The sequence below is a fragment of the Epinephelus fuscoguttatus genome, linkage group LG18 (genome assembly GCF_011397635.1).
Source record: "Epinephelus fuscoguttatus linkage group LG18, E.fuscoguttatus.final_Chr_v1".
Classification (NCBI taxonomy): domain Eukaryota; kingdom Metazoa; phylum Chordata; class Actinopteri; order Perciformes; family Serranidae; genus Epinephelus; species Epinephelus fuscoguttatus.
The window spans coordinates 14,577,862-14,599,705 of NC_064769.1; the positions used below are offsets into that span (position 1 = coordinate 14,577,862).

At 41.3% G+C, this 21,844-nt stretch overlaps 1 protein-coding gene across 6 annotated transcripts in view; it reads right to left on the bottom strand.

Annotated features, from left to right (window-relative positions):
- nedd4l (NEDD4 like E3 ubiquitin protein ligase) overlaps positions 1–21,844 on the bottom strand; it is a 58,352-nt gene that overhangs the window by 19,319 nt on the left and 17,189 nt on the right. Inside the window, exons 6-15 of one of the 6 annotated variants that reach the window (XM_049603415.1) lie at positions 13,803–13,838; positions 13,041–13,091; positions 10,856–10,917; positions 10,013–10,115; positions 8,817–8,971; positions 7,642–7,777; positions 7,349–7,537; positions 6,843–6,920; positions 3,578–3,637; positions 911–1,048 (exon numbers count right to left, since the gene is read on the bottom strand). In XM_049603415.1, coding sequence (XP_049459372.1) covers positions 911–1,048; positions 3,578–3,637; positions 6,843–6,920; positions 7,349–7,537; positions 7,642–7,777; positions 8,817–8,971; positions 10,013–10,115; positions 10,856–10,917; positions 13,041–13,091; positions 13,803–13,838 — 1,008 coding nt within the window. Of the gene's footprint in view, positions 1–910; positions 1,049–3,577; positions 3,638–6,842; positions 6,921–7,348; positions 7,538–7,641; positions 7,778–8,816; positions 8,972–10,012; positions 10,116–10,855; positions 10,918–13,040; positions 13,092–13,802; positions 13,839–19,929; positions 21,203–21,844 lie in introns of those variants that run through there. The other 5 variants (XM_049603412.1, XM_049603411.1, XM_049603417.1 and 2 more) reach the window with 5 other exon arrangements.

A 21,844-nucleotide genomic window follows, 5' to 3' on the forward strand; every position in this document is an offset into this window, starting at 1 on the left:
GCCTGTCTGCACCGAAAAGGTCTGGATGCAAGCTTAGTTGCAAGTTCCTAAAATGTCAAAAGCATATAGGCTCAAGAAGACAATCATTTATGGTGCTTGAAATGTAATGATTAAGATTATGCGGGGACAAAGGCTTCAGTTATCAGTACGATAATATACTGGAAAAGTGAAAGTTAGTGTTACTTACAACCCTAACCCAAGTGACTGCCCCACATTTACAAGGGGCCCTCGACAATGTACCAAAAACGCAATGCCACTGTTATGTAAATCATTTGGCAGTGTCCTCTCCTTCTGAGTAATACGAAAAAACAGATGAGAATCAGAGGATGAGAAGACTATGTGATGAAAGACAACAGATAAACACGTATAATACAACCAGCAGTGTTCGGATAAAAGCAGAAATGAGAGGGTGGATTTCAAAGAGGAGAGGTATTAAACATACACCCAGTCCCATGTAGCAGTCTCTGCCTGAGCTCACTATGTGGAGCTGCCACATTTGCAGACAGAAAGACAGGGGGGAAGACAAGTGGAAAAACAGGGCAGAAATGAGGAAAGGGAGGGAAAAATGGTGGTTGCAGTTCCATGCCAGGGTTTAGAAAGGCGTGACCAATACAGAGCTCCACTTCATCCAGAGTATCAAACAAAATGCTAGACAAGAGGAGGAAGACATACAATAAAATTGGACAGAAGAAGAAGAAACCGGGCAGAGAGAAAGACAGAAGAGGAGACTTTGAGGTTGCAAAGCTGTGTCTCTTTCCGTCATTCTTTGTGGCTACACAGAGGAGAAACACAGGGGGGATAGAGGAGGAGGAGGAGGAGGTCCGACACACAGGCCTCGGCCGTGACAGGGGCCGAGGAAAAGGTCCAGTCCCATGCACAGAGTCCCGCTTGGCCTTCAGACCTGCTGTACCTGCACAATTGGCCTAGTCCAGGTAGTGGTGCGGTTGTTATGGTTGACGTAATAAGTTCGTCCCTTGGCATCCTTCCTCTCCTCCCATCCAGGGGGCAGGCCAGGGGTGGTCAAGGCGTAAGCAGTCGCCGAGGGAGACTGGCCGAGTGTGGAGAGAGAGCAAAGCAAAGACAACTAATCAGTACAGGCTGGTATGTGAAAGGACATGTGGAGGGATAAAATATTAATATCTAGGGTTTTTTTTAAATGACAACACAAGAGGTTTAAAATATTCTCCTGTTCCAGCTGTGCAGCACAGTGACAAAAACAGTTTAGGAACGACTTTTGACAAAAGATTTTTAAGAAAATTAGGCGACAACCCTTCACCCACAAAAAACAATGAAGAACAGAGTCTTACTAAAATAAACACCACACGGGGAAAAGTAGTGGATCATTACTACAATGCTGAGTGAACAATTAACCATGAAACAGTCGACCAAATGTTCACAACATAAACTGTGGTGATATTTTAGATATGCTTGTGCAAAAACAGCACCCTTCGCCAGAGATGTCCCGAGCCAAACCGGGCATTTTTAATGGATTGGTATTAGCTAAAGTAAAGCTGGCAATGATCTCATCCCTTTCTTTACTGGACTACTGGACTATTTGTCCACCTCAGCCTATTGTGCTGCAGTGCTGAGTGTAAAAATGTGAAAAATTATTTTGGCCCACTTGACGGAGTCTGAGTTTAGACACTGAGGTAGGCAAAATACACAGACAGGCATTACAGAGCTCCAGTTTGTGAACCCAACTGTACAAGATTATCAAGACAATTTCAACCAAATTAAAGACCTTTTAAGATCTTGTTATTACTTAAGCAGGTAAGTATAAAAGCAAGTAGTATATATGTAGTCAGGAATATAGTTATATGAGTGAGTTAGGTTAATCTTTTTTGCCAACAGGTGAGTTTAAAAGTTAAGTAAAAAGACAGTATTAGCTTCAGTAGTAGGTTTAAAGATTTGTAACATCAGAAATGTGGACTTTCATGCAAAACAGTTTGACTCATTTTGACAAATGGATGGGAAATGTCTTCACAAAGTCAAATTTAAGTCTATCTAATGGCTTATAAGGCCTAATATTTACAACCTCTATATACAACACTGCAGGAATTTTCAAGGACCTGCAGACCCCCTGATTTCAGGGATCACATTCTCTAATTAAACCTTTATTCATATCACATTGATACTTTTTAACCAGGACCTCCAGCAAAGTATCACATGACAAATAAGGTGTGTCAGATCCATATTCTCTATAAAAGAAGTGGATGTAGTCACTGTGATGCCACCCACTGGTTTGTGGATTCCTGTTTTAAAGCCTTGAGTTTGGCAATTTAACCGTCGCCATCTTGGGTTTTTTTTGTGCCAGAAGTGACCATATATGGGGGCATCGGTGGCTTAGTGGTAGAGCAGGCGCCCCATATACAAGGCTGTTGCCGCAGCAGGCCAGGTTCGACTCCAGCCTGTGGCCCTTTGCTACATGTCATTTCCCCTCTCTCTCTCTCCCCCTTCATACTTAATTGTCCTATCTATAAAGACAAAAATGCCCCAAAAAATATCTTAAAAAAAAGAAGTGACCATATTTGGATGGAAGGATGGATCTGTCGCCGTGGTAGTGACTTGTTAATCACAAGGTTGCTACGCTCTAAAGTGTACTTTGCTTTACCATCTATTTTACTTTAAATAGGACCATCATTTACAAGATTAACATCATGCTGTATTGCAGAAGTCTTGAAACTAGCGGTTGAGACCATAATTTCATTATGAAAAGATTCACTGCGGTAATAAATCCAGTCAGTCATTTTCTCATTGACTAGTTTACAATCTGACTTCTTTTGCAGCCACTTGACTCACTTCCTGCTGGCCATTAGAATGCAGGTTAAAGGCACTTAAATGCTGGCTTTACATGCCAGAGCCAGAGATAACCCCTCGGTCAGATTAAGTCTACAGCTCAGTGTGTCAATACCAATGTGACAAATACATATTCTATTACCATTTTAAGTGAATGTAAGCGTCAGCTTAGACTCTGTATTGGCAGACACTCAACGTTAAAATGGACTCTGATCAAGGCCAAAAAAACAAAACAAAAAACTTGATCAGGACATTACTATCAGACACATTTTATAATGTTGCTTTATGGCTTGTTGTCAGTGGCTTATCAGTGATATTATTTAATGTTGACTACCAGGTTGCCAAATCAGGAGACAAAACACACGTACACACACGTAGCTCTATTGACAACATATACGACAACTCTAGGACAACTGCTAGTACAAATAAGCAATCAAACTAATCAAGACGGATTCATTTGGCTATGGATGGTTTCATCAGCTGATTGTTTCCTTTGAGCAAGAACGTTCCTTCTTCGTCATTGCTTACACAAACCTCTTGGGCCCTTTTCCGAAATCATGTTTGTATATCATTTGTTATGCATTATGTGTCATACAAATTTGTCACATAATATGGAAAAACATGAATGCTGCCTTCTTGGTTAAATTACTGAAAGCCATCATGTGGCTTTCTACCCAGGTGATTCACAAAGCTAGTCAGGGGACACATGTAGCTCGTCCTACATGGTGCTTAAAGGTGTACGACTGATAGAGCTTAAACTGTATACAAACTGAGATATTACCATAGACTCCTCACCACCTGAGACTGTTTGAGCTCTCGTTCTTCTGGCCTGGGAACCCTGCTGGTGGTAGACAACAGGGGAAGATGGTCTTTAGTTCACAGTATGTTATGTTATTAATGCCAGGGTGGAAGTAATGGGGCAAGGGGGAGTGTTTGGGCAGTAGTGAAGGTCGAGTGAGGAAAAACTGGATGCACAAAGGGGGTAATTAACTCTCAAAGAAGGTGAGGAGTGATAGAAAGTGGGGAGAACCATCCACTGAAGCATACGAGCTGTGAGGTTGACGGGTAGCAGGAGGGAGCACAACTGATTTGGAAAGTAACTGCAAGTTGTGATTGGTTGACGTGATTACACAAAAGGTAAGGGAAATGTTTAGCAGTGTGCTGTCAGTAACTTTTGAGTAAAGTAAATCAACTTTAATATTAAGACAATGGAAAAAAAAAAATCAAGACAGTCTGAGCGGCAGAAGCTTGCACTTCCCTGCTGGGGGGAAGAAACAGATTCTTTTCCCTGAATAGTAAATTTAATCCCCAGCCAGTGCAGCATCTTTAATCTCAGCCCAAGTGGAAAATAATGTTTAAGCTACAGTAACATCAGTCAGAGAAAACAGAGCACTGTGTCCTGAAATTGCTGGAGCAGTGAGAGTGAATTACTGTGCTGAAGTTCAAAGAAAGTTCACAAAAATGAGGTTGAATCTCAGACATGAACTGCAAGGAAATGATCAAATAGAGAAATAGAAAACAAAAACAAAACTAAAATAGAAGAAAGTAGTTTCATCCAAGCAATCCAAAAGAAGTGCCACAAGATGACAATATCTGTGTAGTTCAGCCAGCAATGCTTCACAAAGACACTGGATGCTGTTCTGCCTATTATAAACTACACAACTGAGAAGACTGTTAGCAACCTCATTTGCATGTTTCATTACTACCCACCCTATACCAGTAAAGAATGACATCAATTGTTATTTCTAACGTCAAATCAACAGAAGTAAGTGATAGGTGTGGCGCTACTTAATACTTTTATTACTGTCAACAAATCCCAAGACCAGAACCAATAACGAAGTGACTCTATTAACAAGTACTGTCTGTGTAGCAAAAGCCTGACATACAGTAGCTCATTCCTTGGTGCCGTAAGCTTCTATTGCTGTGAAAAATCTATTAAAAACACATCAGTGAGCCACATGTTGCACTAGTTGCACTGTTGCTACGGTTTATTCTAAGTCAATCCCACACTCGCCAGAGCATTGATGTGTATTAATACGCAACTGAAAATAGTCCTCAACAAATGCACTATTTCCTCCTGTTTGAATTATGTTTCCTCAAAACTAAATTGTCTGGCTGTTATGGGAAATTACTGAGCCTTTAAAAAAAAAAAAATGAAGTGATATGTTTGTGATGCCTTCAGTGGAAGCCTAACAAGGACCCCTAGGGATCCCCAACCCCATCTTTGACAACAACTGCTATAGACAGGGTAGGGATACGGAAGATGGACAATGTTGAGTGACAAACTGACACATTGTTAACACTGGTCTTTTTATGGGATTTGACGAAGATAATAACAGAGTAACACCAGCCTTATCCTTTTAAGGGTACCTTTGGTATTTTTCAGCCAGTACCTATTTTCCCATGTTTTGTGTCTAGGTGACAAATGGGGATAACCCTTTTTGTAACTGGTCCAGTATTAAGACAAACGACATAACAGGCTATGTAACGTTAACGGCCAGCTGTGCACCTTCAATTTACATCCACTTAAAGTGCTTTGTTTTACCAATGACAGGCTCAGATTGTTATTCTAAATTAAACAGACCATTGTGTTAAAGAGTAAGATTGTTTTTGTTTAACTAGAAACAGGTCCATAATCGCTATCACCAAACCCACCAGACTTCATTTAAATAAGCAGTCATTTTATAATTGTAAAAAAAAAACCCACAGTATTTACAGTCAACGGAAACAAAAAAAAAAAAAAAAAGGAAAACTACAAAAGTTTTCTTGGTTCCCTTTCCACTGTTACAACAATCACTACATCTGGTTTGGTTGAAATAAATCCTTATTTTACCCACTTGGATGTGAAAATATGCTGGTTCCATACATGCTAAAATTACTGTTTATTTAAATGGAGTCTGGTGGGTTTGGCAGTTGCAAAGTCGGGGCTGGTTTTGGTCAAACAAAAAGGATTTTACTAATGAACAAAAGGTCTTTCTCTGTGGGGATGCCTTCCATAGTGTTGTCGGACACCCATAATCATAATAATCTGAGCCTTTCAGTGGCAAAAACAAACACTTTTTGTGGACGTAAATGGACGGTGCACAAATGCTCTGAGTGGTTAAATTGCAGCCTGTCTCTGTAAATGCTGGACCAATTTCAAAAACTGTTGTTGCCGTTAGTGACTTAGATAAAAAAACATGAAAAATAATGTCCAGGTTGAAAAATATCAAAGTTACCCTTTAATGTTATCTGACTTGTAATCACAGGTGAAGGCTACCTTTATCCAACAGGCAATGATACATGCATTAGTCTGTAAAAACAGCACCCCTATACCTACATACACATTTAATATCATTAGGAGCTGTGTAACTGTAACTAACCTTCTCTAAGTCCTCGCACTAACACATGCTGTTTATATTTCCCCCGATGGCTTCTTAATGAACCTACTGTCGTCCAGTCCATAGAGACTTGGCATTCAAGGGAAAGGCTGACATCAGCACCTGTACTTTTCCTGGCTTAACAAACCCACTGCTGTGACTCAGCTGTGTGACAAACATCTGAGTCAGATCTTGTGACAGTTTGTTCGAGCCGAATCCCCACTGATGCTATGACTCAGGACTCTCTGGGGAGCACTTGATCTGATGTGGTGCTGCCCTTAATCTTACTTGCCCAATGGTTTCTACTGGAATGGTCAATCTGCTGGCACACAGCTGTAGCGGCAACATTTCTACAATACATCAAACACAGCCGCGAGTGATTCACAAAGAGCAAAGAGTAGTGGTGGGAGAGGAGAGGGAGGAAGAGGTGTGGTAATCCTACAGAGACAAGAAGAAAGGAAGGAACGGTAAAATCGAAGGAGCATAGAAAGCAGGAAGGAAAGGTGAGGAGGAAGCACGTACGGGCTTAGTACGAGCAATGGGAAATTTCAAATGCAAGGAGGAGCTGAGAAGGTGATTTGATGTGCGGTACACCCACAGCACTGAGGCATGTCAAGGAAAGGGTGGAAGTCAAAGAAGAAAGAGAAGAAGATGGGAGACAAGCTGTGGGGGTTCAGAAATATGTACCATGAGAGGAGGAGCCTGGGCCTGATCACTGACACCATCCGTCATACTCGAGGATCGGAGTCTGTTTGACAACTGGCTCTGTTGGGGGAAAAAAAACAAAAAAACAAAAAAAAAAACAACTGCCTGTTATTCTGTCTGACACAAAAGGACCAACATTTACACCATTATGTAATTTAAAGGGACAGTTCACCCCCAAATCAAAAATAAACATTTTTCCTCTTACCTGTGGCGTTATTTATCAGTCTAGATTGTTTTGGTGTGAGTTGCCAATTTCGTTCATGCGTGGTAAGGCCGAACATTTGTGCTCAATCTGAGTGCCATCTAGTTCCATTATATCCGAGAAAAGACAGACATCCTATGGACAATATCTCCAACACTCAGCAACTCACACCAAAACAATCTAGATTGATAAACAGCACCACAGGTAAGAGGAAAAATACATATTTTTTTATTTTGGGGTGAACTGTCCCTTTAAATGTGGAGCAGTTTAGGTTTTGCATTCTCACCAGAGCAGAGCTGGGCCCTGGCACTTCACCATTGGTATCGGGAGTGAGTGACAGCCTCAGATTTAAGTCTTCAGAGAACTCCTGGGTGACAGGCGTTGGTGGTAGTTGTGGTGTCAGGATGGAGGAGGGGCCAGGCAGTGACTGGGCCAGACTGTCGTTAGGATCCTCTTCTGTGATGAGCTCCCAGGACTACAGGGAACCAGGAAGCAATGATAACATTTCAGTTACCTTATCACTTCAGACAGCTGTGGCTCAGTATGCTGTATGTATGTTTATATTCTTCACTCTCTCACATTGTCCATGTCCCTGGGCTCCAGGTGCTCGTTCTCTAGGTCTTCACTGATGTGGCGTCTCGAACGGAAGACTCGGTGGGCTTCCTGATTGATCTGCCGCTGCTGATTATCACTCTCAGTCTCTGCGATCACTTCCCTGAAGGAGAAGTTATATTATACACAACATGTTAGTCAGTGGTCCAATGTAATTCCTACCATGTAATGTGCATTTACTCAAGTACATTACTTAAGTACAAATTTGAGGTACTTTTACTTTACTTGAGTCTTTTCTTTTCATAACACTTAATACTTCTACTTACTAGTGAGTTTACAAATTAAGATTTTTGCATTAAAAACATAAGAATAGTTTATAAAATATAATGTTCAGTTATCAATTAAACTACACAACAGTTTATATAAGTACAGCTGACACACTTAGTCGATTAATCATTTAGTCGACTGACAGAAAGTCATTGGTAAGTATTTTGATTAACATTTAAGTCATTTTCCAATTCAAGGTTTTTTAGTTGATTTTTCTGCAATGTGCACTTTTACTTTTAATATTTCAAGTACATTTTCCTGATTATACTAAAACAGAGGGGAAGTAGAGAAACAGTTTTTTCATATTTGCTGAAACTGTCACTACATCCACACAGCACTAAGAGACAATCTGTGAAAAAAAGATGTATCTCTGTTGTTTTGTAGTGCTACTATTGGCCTTCCCACATGTGAATGAAAACAACCAATTAGAGGTCAGGTGTCTCTTACACAGCTGTCAGTCATGCCAATCACTGCTCATGAATGGCGGCCAAATTGTCAAACTGGGCAGTGCCGATAAAATATGAATCCAGATTTTGTTACTGTACTGCTTATTTCTCACCTCAAAAACATATTTTAGTGTGGTGTTGTACTGTTCAGCTGTAAAATGATTAAGTTTTCTGCAGCTGGTTGGCAGTGCTTTGTATTTGAGTCAGTTGTTTCCAACATGACAGCTGAGTCACACACTCTTCATTTTACAGCTAAACAGTCCAATCAATGAGAAAACAAAAACACAAAATTAACTGGCAAATATTTTGATAAAAAATCTAAGCCACTTTTTAATATATTTTAAAAAATGAGTTTTTGGGGTATGTTTTTACTGAGATTTTCTCTTTTGATTAATATAAAAATAGAGGGAGGAGAGAGATCAGGCGTACATGTTGGAGGGCCGTTTCCACTGTGTGCTGCGGTTGTTGTGGTTGACATAGTAGGTGCGTCCCAGGTTGTCCACCTTCTCCTCCCAGCCTGGGGGCAATGGAGGAAGCAGCTGCTGGGGTCGCTGCGAGCCTGAGTCTGCAGACTCATCCCATCCCTGAAAGCACAAGTTCAGATTTGTTGACATGAGGCAGAATGACTAATTCACTGGTAGCCCCGTGGCCACAGATATGCCACTGAGCTGACAGCTTGTCAGACACACATGAACATCTGATTTAAGAGGGGGTTCGAGCATGGAATACTTTAAAGATGTTGGATGCACTTGTGGTTGGTTAAAACTTGTTGCTGTGTTGTGGCTTCAGATGTTTTTGTTAGGATTTACTGGTGTTTATTTGTGTTTGACACGCTGCCGGCTGGGTGGGATATCTCCAACCACATGAGCCTACCACAGGATCTAAGACTGAGCTAATGTGCATCAATATCAATACCAGCGTTGACACATTTGACCTCTCACTTTAAGGATATGTTGACAGAGGAGTAACCATGATAAAAACACAGAGGAGGTCTCCGTACAGAGGAAAAAAAGAAATTTAGAGAGTGAAAATTTGAGATTCTGATACAGTGAGAGCACAGAGTGGAGGGAGGTTAGCGGAGTGGCATATAAGTTTCTGTACTTTTCCTGCTAAATGTCACCTTATCTGTGAATCCTGTCACTGTCTAAAAATGTCTAGCACCTCTCTAGCACTCTTCAACAATCCACAAGAAGTCCTTGAACACACATACAAGAACACACATAAAGTAAAAGAGGAGAAGCTCCTATTTCTCCAAATAACAGGCAGTATTGTAAATGGTTTTTCCATACCCTGACCTGGAAAAGACTTTCAGACCAGATTCTGGCAGCAAGATGCTGCCCAAATTCTTAGAGAAAATAATAAAAAGAAGAGCCATCCTTTATCCTCTTACTCTCAGCAAAAAAAAAAAAAAAAAAAACTCTCACATTTCTTCTGGTCCAAATTGGGACGCTCACTTTCATCTTGAAGCTTAGAGCTGTGTTTTCTTTGTGTGGAAGGAAGGAATAAAACTAGATTTTGGTTTGGCTTCAGGTTATTATGAACAAGACAGTCGAAAGCAGGCCTTAGGTAATGCTAAGTCAGCAGTTACAATGAACTCTCAACAAAGTCAGTGGCCAAGACCTTACCTCAGCCTCCTCCCTAATCTCTCCAGCTTCTTCCTCAGGTCCTCCTTGTTTGGGCAGATAGGCCATCTTCAGACGCAGGTAACCCTTCACCCTGGACTTGTGACTAGTGGGATAACATCAGCAAAAATGGACCCACTTCAGAACAGCACATCAAAACCAGGTGGCTTGCACCCTCAAGCTAATCCTAGTAGGCCAATGCTTAGAAATGCAAGGGAGTTTCCAAACTGCCTATTAGCACCAGATGGTTTTTCACCTTCAGCATTAAACAAACCGTCACATGGACTTACTGCTCTCTGGAGACATGACACCAGTCCACATAGTGTTGAAAAGCCATGATTTAAGTCACTGTGAGTTTAATAATCTGTCAGCGTCTATTACAGTTGCTAATTGGAGCAAATCACACACAATTTAACCTAAGAAGTTACAGTGCTTGTTTTCAATTTCACTGTGTACTTGGCACATCCTCTGGGTTCCCGTGCCTTCTTAAACACTCAATTCAAGGACTTGTCAAGGATATTCCAGGGCAAATTCCCTCAAATTCGAGGTTAATTACTTTTACAACACTGAGATATTTATAATGAGAACTAGCAGCTCGGAGACAACTCAGACAACTAGAAAGAAAGAGAGGCCTAAACGTGTGAACTTCTTTTGACTGTGTTGCGGTACAGTGATGGCAGACGATATCAAAAATATATGTATAAATTTTAACACTTTCAGTCTATTTATGTCTATTTTCAAAAAATAAAATAGTTTTAAGGCCTTGATTCTAACCCTTAAATTCACAAACTCTCAAGGACCCATGGGAACCCTGCATCCTGTTCGTCACATCCAGCAGAAACTGACCTTCTGGGCCGCAACAGGAAGTCTTTAAATGTGTAGGGCCGCTCCATAGCCGGGTCCTCTGTCTGCAAATTAAGAGGAGGCATTTGTTGACAGAAATCAATTGAACACAAAAGTAAATATATGTCAGACACTGTCAAAATATCAGAGTCAGGAGTTTACAGCTCGGCTGGAACCCTCTGCTCAGCAGCGATCCCAGGATCATTATGCAATGGTGAGCTTCTCCTGTTACGTACTGAACAGCAGAGAGCTCTTTTGTAATTCACGGGGCTATCTCCCACTACTCTGACTGGGGCAAACCAGTCCACACTGGCTGCTCACCACATACTGCTCTGTAACATACCGCTGAACCAGACTGTCTCTTTCCATATCAAAAGTAAGAGCTTGAAAGCAAAAGGTAATTATGTGAGATGCGGTGAGGCTGTTGGGACCAACCTTTCCTTGACATCCTGATATCAAGTTTTGTGACTAATGCACCCAAATAACTGTTTGAAAACATCGCTGTTAAAAGCCTGATGCAAAGTACCCTACCTCATGTGTGACTCATGCAAAACAGGGCAAGGTACATGAGCTGGCACAAGATTTTATACTGTACAGTCAAGTGCATGAACAAGGTTAAAGTAAGTTAAAGCTTCCACAAGGCAGAGTAGCTACCAGACTGCTTCAGATGACTCAACATGGCTGACCGTGAAAAGTAAAAGAGGAGAAGCTAGTGTAGACAAAAAAAGGTGATGACTAAAGTAATGTCCAGTAACTATGAATAAGACTTCCTCCAACATGTAGTCAGGCATAAAACTCATGAATCAAACCCACATGAAATGTAGATCACACCATATATACAAACACTGCAGCTTATTCATGCTCAGTGTACGTCTTTCATGCAAATCCCCCCCAATATGGGGCCTGCAGGAGACGTAAGCCCGCACTCCCTTTGTTCTGGCCTGCCATGGATTTGAAAGTTCATACTTATTCTCCTCTTATTTTGAAAATGCTGTAAAATCCTAACAATAATGACTAAGAAACATAAATTCTGTACAGCTTAAAAGGACATAATTTGAGTTTACAGCAATGTAGAACAGTGCTATCAAGCTTCCCTTTTAAATTAAATATAACTTATCTACAGAGAATTATGTTATCTCACTCCCCCTCATGTACTGCACGTGTATGTTGCTGTGGCTTTGAATCAACCAGTGAAGATAGAATGAAATTTAGAAAGTCTTGGCAAGACTACAAAACAAAACAATTTAAAGGTTTTAAATATGTTCATGCTCCCAAAAGAGGCACATGGGTTTCTTTTATGTTTTTAACAATCATCTCTGCAAATTAATGAAACTACTTTTCAGCACATGAAAGAGGAGTGTTTTTATTTTTATTTTACATTTAATACATTTTAATGTAATGTAATTTAATGCCACAGTCAGATCAATTTTTGGCCCTTCAAAGGAAGGAATTTGGGTCACCAATTTTCAGCACTTGCTGCATCAGGACCAAATAAGCTCTCTATTCCGTCCACTGACTTCATCTCTCAACATGACTCAGCTGAAAATTTTATCTGCTGCTAATTTCGCTGGACCTATGAGAGTCAGGCAAGCCATTAATAATTAACCCCAACACCTTTTACTGATATGCTTTTAAAGTTCACAGAACTTCAGAGAGTCAGGCTGACAGCACAGTTGTCAGCTGAGTAAAGGAGGTGTTTTGTAGGTATTTTGGTTTGACATTTCAGGTCCTGTTCACTTAACATCCAACCTAACCTGTAAAAACTCCAAAGCAGCACACACTGGCTCTGCATGTTATTGTTTGCAAAGGCATTTATCTCCCAGCAATCCACAGTTTCCAAGCCAGTATATGTGAGTGAATTTGACAAGTTTAGCTTTTTCCACTGAATCTGAGGGTAGCCCGCCCTCAGGTCAGTCACCTCTGTTTATATTCTAGACAGCCCACTTTCCATTGCTAACAAGGAGTGTGCTGTTTGACCACAACAACACGCTTCTTGTGAGGCTAGCACTTTCTCACACTCAAGAGAGACACACACATAAAAGCACTCTTTGCCTGACCTTCACAGAGGTTAATCAGACAGAGCAAAACTGAAGATAAGAAACAGCTGAGTATTCAAAACACTGTTATAAGAGTCAGTCCAGACACACACCCACACACACACATTTACACACAGATGCAAATAACTCACCGGCAGATGACTGAGAGGAACATCAACCTGTCCCAGGAAATCATCTCTGGTCTAGAAAGAAAATGAGAAGGTCACCTTCAGCAGCATAATTTTAGAAGTAGCAGCTTTTTGGAGTGTGTCTGGGGAATACCAAAATTTCCAGCAGGGGAAGAGAGGGGAAAAACCACAATGTTGAAGTGACATAGCTAAAACACCAGATAGTCCAGCAGCATTTTGTGCTTATTTGTCACAGACAAGAGTGACAGGAGACAAAGATTTTCATAACCTCCAGCCTTTTAATGAACACCTGTAGAGATCTGAATATTCAGATGGAAGTGCAATTATGTTTGAGCAACTTCTACCTCATATTACTTTAACTGTCACACACTATTTGCTCTAATGTGTTGTGGCTTATTTGGCAACTATGACTTTATCTTCTCTGCCAATCAGATTTCCACAAGTGTCCATTGCAGAAGGCTCAGTCTAAGGTTTTATTTATGGACAAGCCTTTGGTGTCATTTCATAGGAGAAGAACCCGTGAACCCAGCAAGGAAAAACAACACCCACTGCCACCAGACTGAAGCCATGTCAGCCAAACAGAGGGAGAGAAGGATAGAGGTGACACAGGGGGAGAACCAAGGGAAGTTTGTGTTTCAGATTTAAGAACCCCGTAGATTTGCCCTTCCTTTTGTCGTAATTAATGCAGACTGAGAGGAAAAGGGGAAGATTGGCGGATGACTGAGCTGCGCAGCAGCAGCAGCCCCCAGTGGGAGCAATGATTACCTGTGTGAGATGAAAAAGGCCATTCTTGGAAGACGCCTGTGTGTGGGATACAACTGATTTAGACAACAGGCATTATCTAACAATGATGCTTGTCTGTAGACACTGGTTTGACAGGAGAGGCTGAGTTTAAACAATGCGTGACACTTGGATCAGTCCAGTGTTTCTCTGTGGGTTGTGGAAGACCGAGGAGCGGTCTGCTGTACTACACAAAATGAGTGTTCATTTATTCTGTAAGCTTTAAAGGAATACCTAAACTCCATATAACCATGTGCATATTAATTACTCACCCCATGTTATGTTTTATTCATGAAGATAACGTTTCTCTTGCATGCCTCGACAGTGAATGAAGAATCCAAAAACTGAGAAAATTCTTGATGAAGTGAAGTCATTGAGGTCCACATTTAATAACAAAAACGTCCGTTTACAAACTAAACACAACTCGTGCAGTATAATCCAAGTCTCAATTGTTGGGTAACTGATCTGAGAATGAAACTTATCTATACTCTCTTCAAAGCCAGACTGCATTGACAAAAACAGCAACTTTACCTCATAGAACATGGAAGCTGCATTGATCAATTAGTTTGTTTGTATTACTGAGTGACTTTGGCGTTTTAAATGGTCAGTAACCCTTAAAAATGCCAGAGTCTCTCAAATAAGATTTGCATTATACTGCATGAGTTGTGAGAGAGTTTATAAACAAATGTTTTGATATAATTTTGCTGTTATCAAATGTGGACCCCAATGACTTCAATGCATCAAATTTTTTCTCAGTTTTTGGATTCTTCATTCACCGTGGAGGCATGCAAGACAAACATTTTCTTCACAAATTCAAGGTAACACAGGGTGGGTAACTGATATGCAAATGTTCATTTGGGGAATGAAGTATTCCTTTAATACACAACAGTAGAAATATTCAATATTGTGGCATACGTAAAAGTTGCTTCACTGCGGCACTGAAGTAGCACAGTCATAAAAATTCAGTGTGAAGTAATGAAAACAATTTCCAATTGAACTTTAAATGTGGGGAACCCTGTATATTGACAATGAAATTTAATGTTATTCGTGGTCTCTTTTTAACTTTGCTTTGAGCTTTGAAGAGAAAGTGTGTGAAAAAAGGTTCAAATGCCTTCTTTTGTCCTTTGTGCTTCCTTAAATCTCGTCAAATTAGTTCTGCGATGTCAAAAAAAAAAAAAAGTAATGTAGCAAAAACAAGAAAAAAATAAGCTGATACGAGGTCAAGGTATACAGCAATTACATATTCTGATCATCAAAAGCAAAAAGCAAAAGCAGCGCTGAGAAATGAGTTCACTGGGCTCAGACCACAATTAACAGACCTGGAATTCAATGGTGAAAGGTTATAAATGAGTCACATAAAAACACTGAGTTATTAATGCACAGCCACGTAAACAGACACTTGTGAATGCACACACACACACAGACACACACCCACACACAAATCCACTCACTCTTACGCAGACACACTCACAGTTTAAACAATCTCTTCTTGGAAAAGCCAGACACTACTGTGTAAGCTGCAGCAGTATCTGCTTTCATTTCCCAAACTAACTACACAATTAATTCACTTCTTGTGCAACTCCCGAGTAATTAAAACAGTGAATCATTAAGCTTTTTTTTAACTAGGCGAGCAACAAAAGCAACCTTGACCTCAGCAAGAGTATGACACTATCATATTACACTCTTTTACACATGCTGACCTGTAACATACAAAGGGTTTGTAAAAGACTTAAACAATTACACATAAAGTTTAGAGGTACAATGAATGCTGAGATTTTTCTAACCAGTTAAGACTTTCAGCACTAATAAGTTACTACGAGCATTTAATTTTCACCTGGAAATCTTGTTTGCTAGACTATCAAACACAGTGGTGCTATAGCCTGTAACCTATGAGATAGTCATGTGACAATGGCAGTATCCCATAGGACACGTGTGCTCCTGGGACACATGCCTGTTATTTTCTGTCCTCAACAATAACAAGCATTTTAAGCTGTGGGTATATGTATGCAGAGGGATATAATTGCAGAGTCATCAAGGGGTCACAGTTGAGCCTGCAGCTGCCTCCCAGGGCCAGGTTACACTCAGAGAGGGAGGGTGCCACCAACAACCAAGAGGAAGAGGCATGAACAGCAAAAGACGCAGAAGAAGAATTGTAAAACTCTTTCTCAAAAAAATAAATAAGAATACAAAAGAATCTCTGAGATTTCTACTCATGACAACAGAGGTAATGGTAATCCTATGGAGTTTACAGCATTGAACCTGCGACATTTCTTTCCAGAAACAATGGCATTGTTATTCTCTAATAATAGACAGACAAAAATGGAATGTAACCAAGTACATTTTTTCAAGTACTAAACAACAGTTTTTAGGGTACTTGTACTTTACTTTAGAATTTCTACTTTATGCTACTTCATACTTTTACTCCTTGACATTTTGGAGGCTAATGTTGCACTTTGTACTCCACTACATTTATTTGACAACACTAGTTATTAGTCACTTTGAAGATTTAGATTATTACAAAAAATATATAAATTGACTTATAAATAATGATATTATTATTAGTTAAGCTACCCTGCAGTATGTGAAGTAATTCGACTTACCTCCACCTTTTCCAGCTACAACATTCAAGTGATTAAAAGATTAATGCATGAATTAAAATCTAGTAATATAATAAATATTATTTTGAAACGTGTTAATTCTGCACCATGAGGACTTTTACTTTTGGTACTTTACATAGATTTTGATGCAAATACTTTAGCACTTTAACTTTAGGTCCTCCGCCTGCATTTTCTTCATGTTTTCTTATCTTCTGTGTTCAGGATGTTTCTGGGTGTGTACCCCCACAGCGCACAGGTGTGGTCGAGGCTTTATAAGAAGGTAGCGACCAGGTGCCATATCGTTAGCAGCACGCATCCAAGAGGAAGCTCTGAAAATTGCGTACATAGCCTTAAAAAACGCGAATATAGCAAACGAAGAGTGAATCTGGGGTCGGCTTTCACTTTTACTGGTGATGTTGTTGACATACAGTGAGAGACAATTCCTGTGTAGTTAACCTTAAAGTGAAGCTTTGATGCAGGACTTGACTTGTGACTAAGTATTTCTACACTGTGGTATGAAAAAATAAAACCAAAAGTATCAGCAGGCCTGGACACCACAAGAGGCAAGTGACAAAACAATCTGGGGTTTTTTTTGTAATTTGGGGGAACCTGTCCTTAAGGCGGTAGGATGTAAATAAAGGGATAGTAATTGGCAATGCTAACTGTAGCCGTACTGAACTACCATAAAGATATATATGAAGAGGTGATAACAGGCCGAGAGTTCATGATATACAGGAACCTGGATGGGGTCCAGACTGGCACTGAGGTGTGAACAGGTTGTCTCACCTACTCAACAGTCTCTGTGCTGACACGACTGAATTACAATGCCGTGCATTGTATCACAGCTCAGAGATCAGAGCTGACAGAGAAAAGCCCTTCACAACAATAGCAATCTGAACCCGTTTCACATGGTACTGGACGGAAATAAAAAGAGAGTCCCCGCGCCATCCATCCGTCCATCCACAATCCTGTCTCAGGTAAATATAGCAAACCCAGTGGCCTGCAAGAGCTCTTTGTGAATGGAAACAGGGGGGCGTCGAGGCAGAGCTGTAACGAGGGCATGGCACTGTGGCATAGCTGTCTGCAGCTAGTCTCGCTGGCACACACAACACACCGGTAGTATCCCATGCAGGGCTTTAGAAAGGGGCACTCCAACTCCAGGCTACCAGTTGGGGAAGACCTGTCATTATGGTCTAAATGAGGATTTCCTCGTTGCATGAAAAAAACAGGATGCCCTGAGGTAACACAGCACTGAGTGTCTTTAAATAATGAGGAAACAAGAAGGTGTGTAAAATGCATTTAAGTATAGCTGTCAAAAACATGACTAAAAATATATTAGAACTGTAGATGAATTAGTGGAGAGCTGCCAATAAGCAAGCCAATCACACCACAGATCTAATCATGCCTCAGGCTCCGACTCTGTGACTCTGACATAAACACAATCTTGGATTTATAACATTTATATTATCAGGAAGGCAAGGGAACAGTAACTGTCAAAAATGTTATTCATGCTATGAAAGCTTGGCAGAGGGCCTTGGGCACTGGAGCACACCACAACAAAATTAATCTCATTTCCTTATCGTGGCGGATAATTAAATAATTACAGTTGTGTGTTTGTGTTCAGTTTTCTTGTGAACAAACAACATGTTTACTATCAGTGTTACTCGCCTGAATAAACTGTGCATATCCTTGAAATCAAAGAAATGTACTGAATGCATTTCCTTCCATATAAAACATTTGCACAGCTGTTTTTTTGTAATATTGCCAGCATGCTTTTCCATCAACACCTTTACTGGAGTCTTGCTCCTAAATCTGGCACATTGCCACCTCCTATTGATGAGTGGAATAATGTCACACTAGTGGCAGGACGGTATAATGTGTTGCCCGCTTACAAAACTTAAGACCTACTCATGAAAAACTTCTCCACAGCATTGTCAGAGGTGGAAAAGGCCACAGGGTACCTTTAAGTTGGATTCATTTGAATTCATTGGTGCAGCACAGCCTGGGGGCCGGGATGCCCCAAAGGTCGCAAGAAAAATCTGAGGAGTCATGAAAAGATTAACAGGATAGGACTGCAGAAAAAAAATTCTGCATCCCCAGATAACTTTTTTGCTAGACTTATTTATAATCTTCAACAAAGAACCTGAGAAGTAAAAATGACTCTTTGACTAACTGGTCATGACTCGTGTACAAAGAACCTTTGACAAGAGGTCGTAAACAGATACTGCTTCATTTTTAGGGGACGCAAGCCAAAAAAATTGGGAACCACAAATGTCCAGGGTGTATACATTGAAACAGTGGGAGGCTGGTACAATATTTTAAGTTTCTTTTTTTAAATAATGGCTGCACACTCTTGTCAGAAAACCCTTCATGATAAAGTACTGGGAATGATCCTTGTATAGTCAGTGAGAGACCCATAATTTGAAAATCCATCATATATTATTATTATTTACAGCTGCAACTTGAAGTTTAAGTGGGTTATTTAAATTTTAAATTGATAAAAAAAAAAAGTGGGGTGCAGAACGTACTGCTGCTGAAAAGTCCATTATCTTAAGTGCTCTAAGAAGAAGCTTGTGAATGATAAATTAGGCAATATGACACACTGATTATAAAAGTGCAACATTTAGATCTGCTTCACTTCCACAGTTTGAGCTATGTATGGAAGGAGAAATGAGAGAAACATCAAAAGACGTCAGGCTTTCAAGAAAGAGATGCTTATTAGAATTCGAGATTGTTGCTTGGCCCAATATGACATCTTAGTTCGTAATCACTCACAGAGCAGCTGCGAGGATACGGATCCATACCAGCCTAGAGCCAAAGAAGACATGCCGCCTGCCCGCTCTCAAAATCAACAACCTCACTAGAAACAGACTAAAGATAGAAACAGCCAACTCTCAAAGAGCACTGGCTGCAGTTAAGGGTATTACCAAACTTAAGTGTCACATTTCTGTGAAACAGAAGGCAACAAGTGCACGGGGAAAAAATATCCATTCATCCATGAGCCTGTTCCTGTTTTCCTTTCATGACTGAATTGGCCAATGTGTGTAAAACTTGAAATGCCTGTGGCTGTGAAGTGAAAGAAGGCCAGTGTGTGTGATTTAGCTCAACAACCATGTCTGCACTTTTCACTTCCCAGAATGTCACCACCCTTTTCCTGCACCATACGGATCTCTCCTCAACTGGGCTGAATTCAGTGAGTGACAAATTAGTTGCGAAATACTTAAGACATCCCACAATGTTTGCATAATTTAGGCAGCATACATTCCACACTGATTCCCATTTGTTATGCTCATGGCCTACGAAATGAACCTCCTCTTCTGGCTACACAACATACAAGCTATCATGTGTTGGGCTAAATGTCATATGAGCCAGTTGACCCGTCCACTATTTGTTGTGATTGTTTACAAATCATTCTCACAGTCATTTTTTTCATCATTAAAAACTAAAAACCTTGCGGATCTTATTATCAAATCCCATAACAATATTTACAAAGTTTTCATTCCACTTAAGTTTACCTCAGAGTTATCCCTTGTTGAATCATTGCCATGGCCCACATCCTGATCTCCACCTCCACCTGGGGTAAAATATATCTTGAAATGAGGCTGCCTCCTGGAAGAATCCCCACTGATTTTGAAAGTACAACCATTAGGTCTGTTTCTTGCTTCCATCCTCTCCATGTCTGCTTCAGTCTCATCTTCAGTTTGGCTGTCTGCACCAGTTTCCTGGGGTTGATTTTCCAGCAACAGCATCTGATGAGACAAGCTTCTCCCTAGTCGAATTCTGGGGTAATGCACCGTACGGCTACCTCTTGACGCGGCAAAGCCCACATCTGCGCATTCTTCCTGGGAAGCAGCAGCCTGTTGCCTGCCCTGGCTCTGATCCTGGTTCTGATTTTGCTGGAGCTGAAACACAAGTCTCTGTGTTCCACCATTAACAACTGAGCACTGGTCCAAGCTCTGCTGCTGGACGGACCAGCCAGTGCTACCATAAGGGTGGATTCTGAAATGCTGGATGTCAGAACCGTCCGGAGAGTTCCTCTGGATACAAATACCACCAACAGTGATACCAGGTTGACCTCTGCTATACACAGTATGGCCATTGGAGCCAATACTGAAGACCCTGCGTTTGGGCAGGTTCGGCTCTGTCAGAAAAGTTGTTGAGTTTAAAGTTTCTGGACTGTAGTACGGAGGAGGTGGATGTCGTGGAACGTCTGCTTGGATCCGTGGTTCAGTATAGGCAGGCGCAGGACCTGGAGGAGTGTAACAGGGTGGCAGGACATCATCAGCATAACCACGGGAATCTCCATTACTTGATCCATTTGAGCGCTGAAGGGAGATGTGCATCGAGGAGCTCTTGGTGGGCCGAGGCTCAGCATAGGCAGCGAGCTGGGGTATGAACATAGAGGAGCTGCGTTTAAGCGAAGGCTCTGACCTCGAAGCTCTTGGTGGGGCATGCTGCGCAGCTGGCTCCTGAGAAGGCGCAGACACCGGAGGTGGCTGCATGCGGAGCGCCGTGACCACATCATTGTCTCCCTGCTGGTCCTCAGAGTCTCCTTCCAGTATCTCTGGGGCTGTGTTACTGCGGCCTGAGCCAAAGTACAAACGCAGACGTTGAGCCATTTTCACCTCACGTCCCACAGCTCCCGTTCCCTCTCACTCTCTCTCTCTCTCTGCTGTTTGGTTCTCTCCTCTGGCTCCAGTCTCTGTCTCTTAGTGTCGCCCACTTCTCTCCTTTGGCTGGCTGGATGACTGATCCCCTTTTTTTTCTTCCACTCTCCCTCACCCCCCACCCCTCCCACCCTCTCCGAGTCTCTTCCACAACTTTCCTTCCACAGTAAACTGTACGGAGCAAAGCAGTCACACCACAAAAACTGAACAGCCACTGCAAAAGAGCTGACAACTTTACACTGCGACTCAAAGGAATGGCAGAGTGGAGGATAAAGAGAGGAAGGGTGAGTGGGGGAAAAAAAGAAGGATCCCTGTATGCCAGACTCTTAGCACTACCAAGCACTAGCGACAGACAGCAGAAATAGCCTGAGCCGAGTGACGGCCAGCATTCCTGACATGATTGGATAAGAGCGACCGGCGCTCCTGGTTTCCGAGGTGACAGTGGGTTGCTCGTAAGTCATGTGACCACAAATGGCCCCAGCACCTCCTGTTACAACCCCATGCTGCCCTCAAGTGCCAACTGGCCCCCCAAACACACCCCACTTACAACTGTCAATCCCTTCCACCACACAAATGATATCCATCTAACACCCCGCCCAATTCCCTGCCTCCACACCTCTCATCAATGTCCTCCCTTCTACGTCCACACAGTTTGGTCATTTTTAACCCTAATAAGTTACCTTATACTTACCTTTTCTACAACTGCTGATTTTCTTGTAGTGGCACAAAATATCTTCCTCAAAACACTACTGTCTTCAGCATA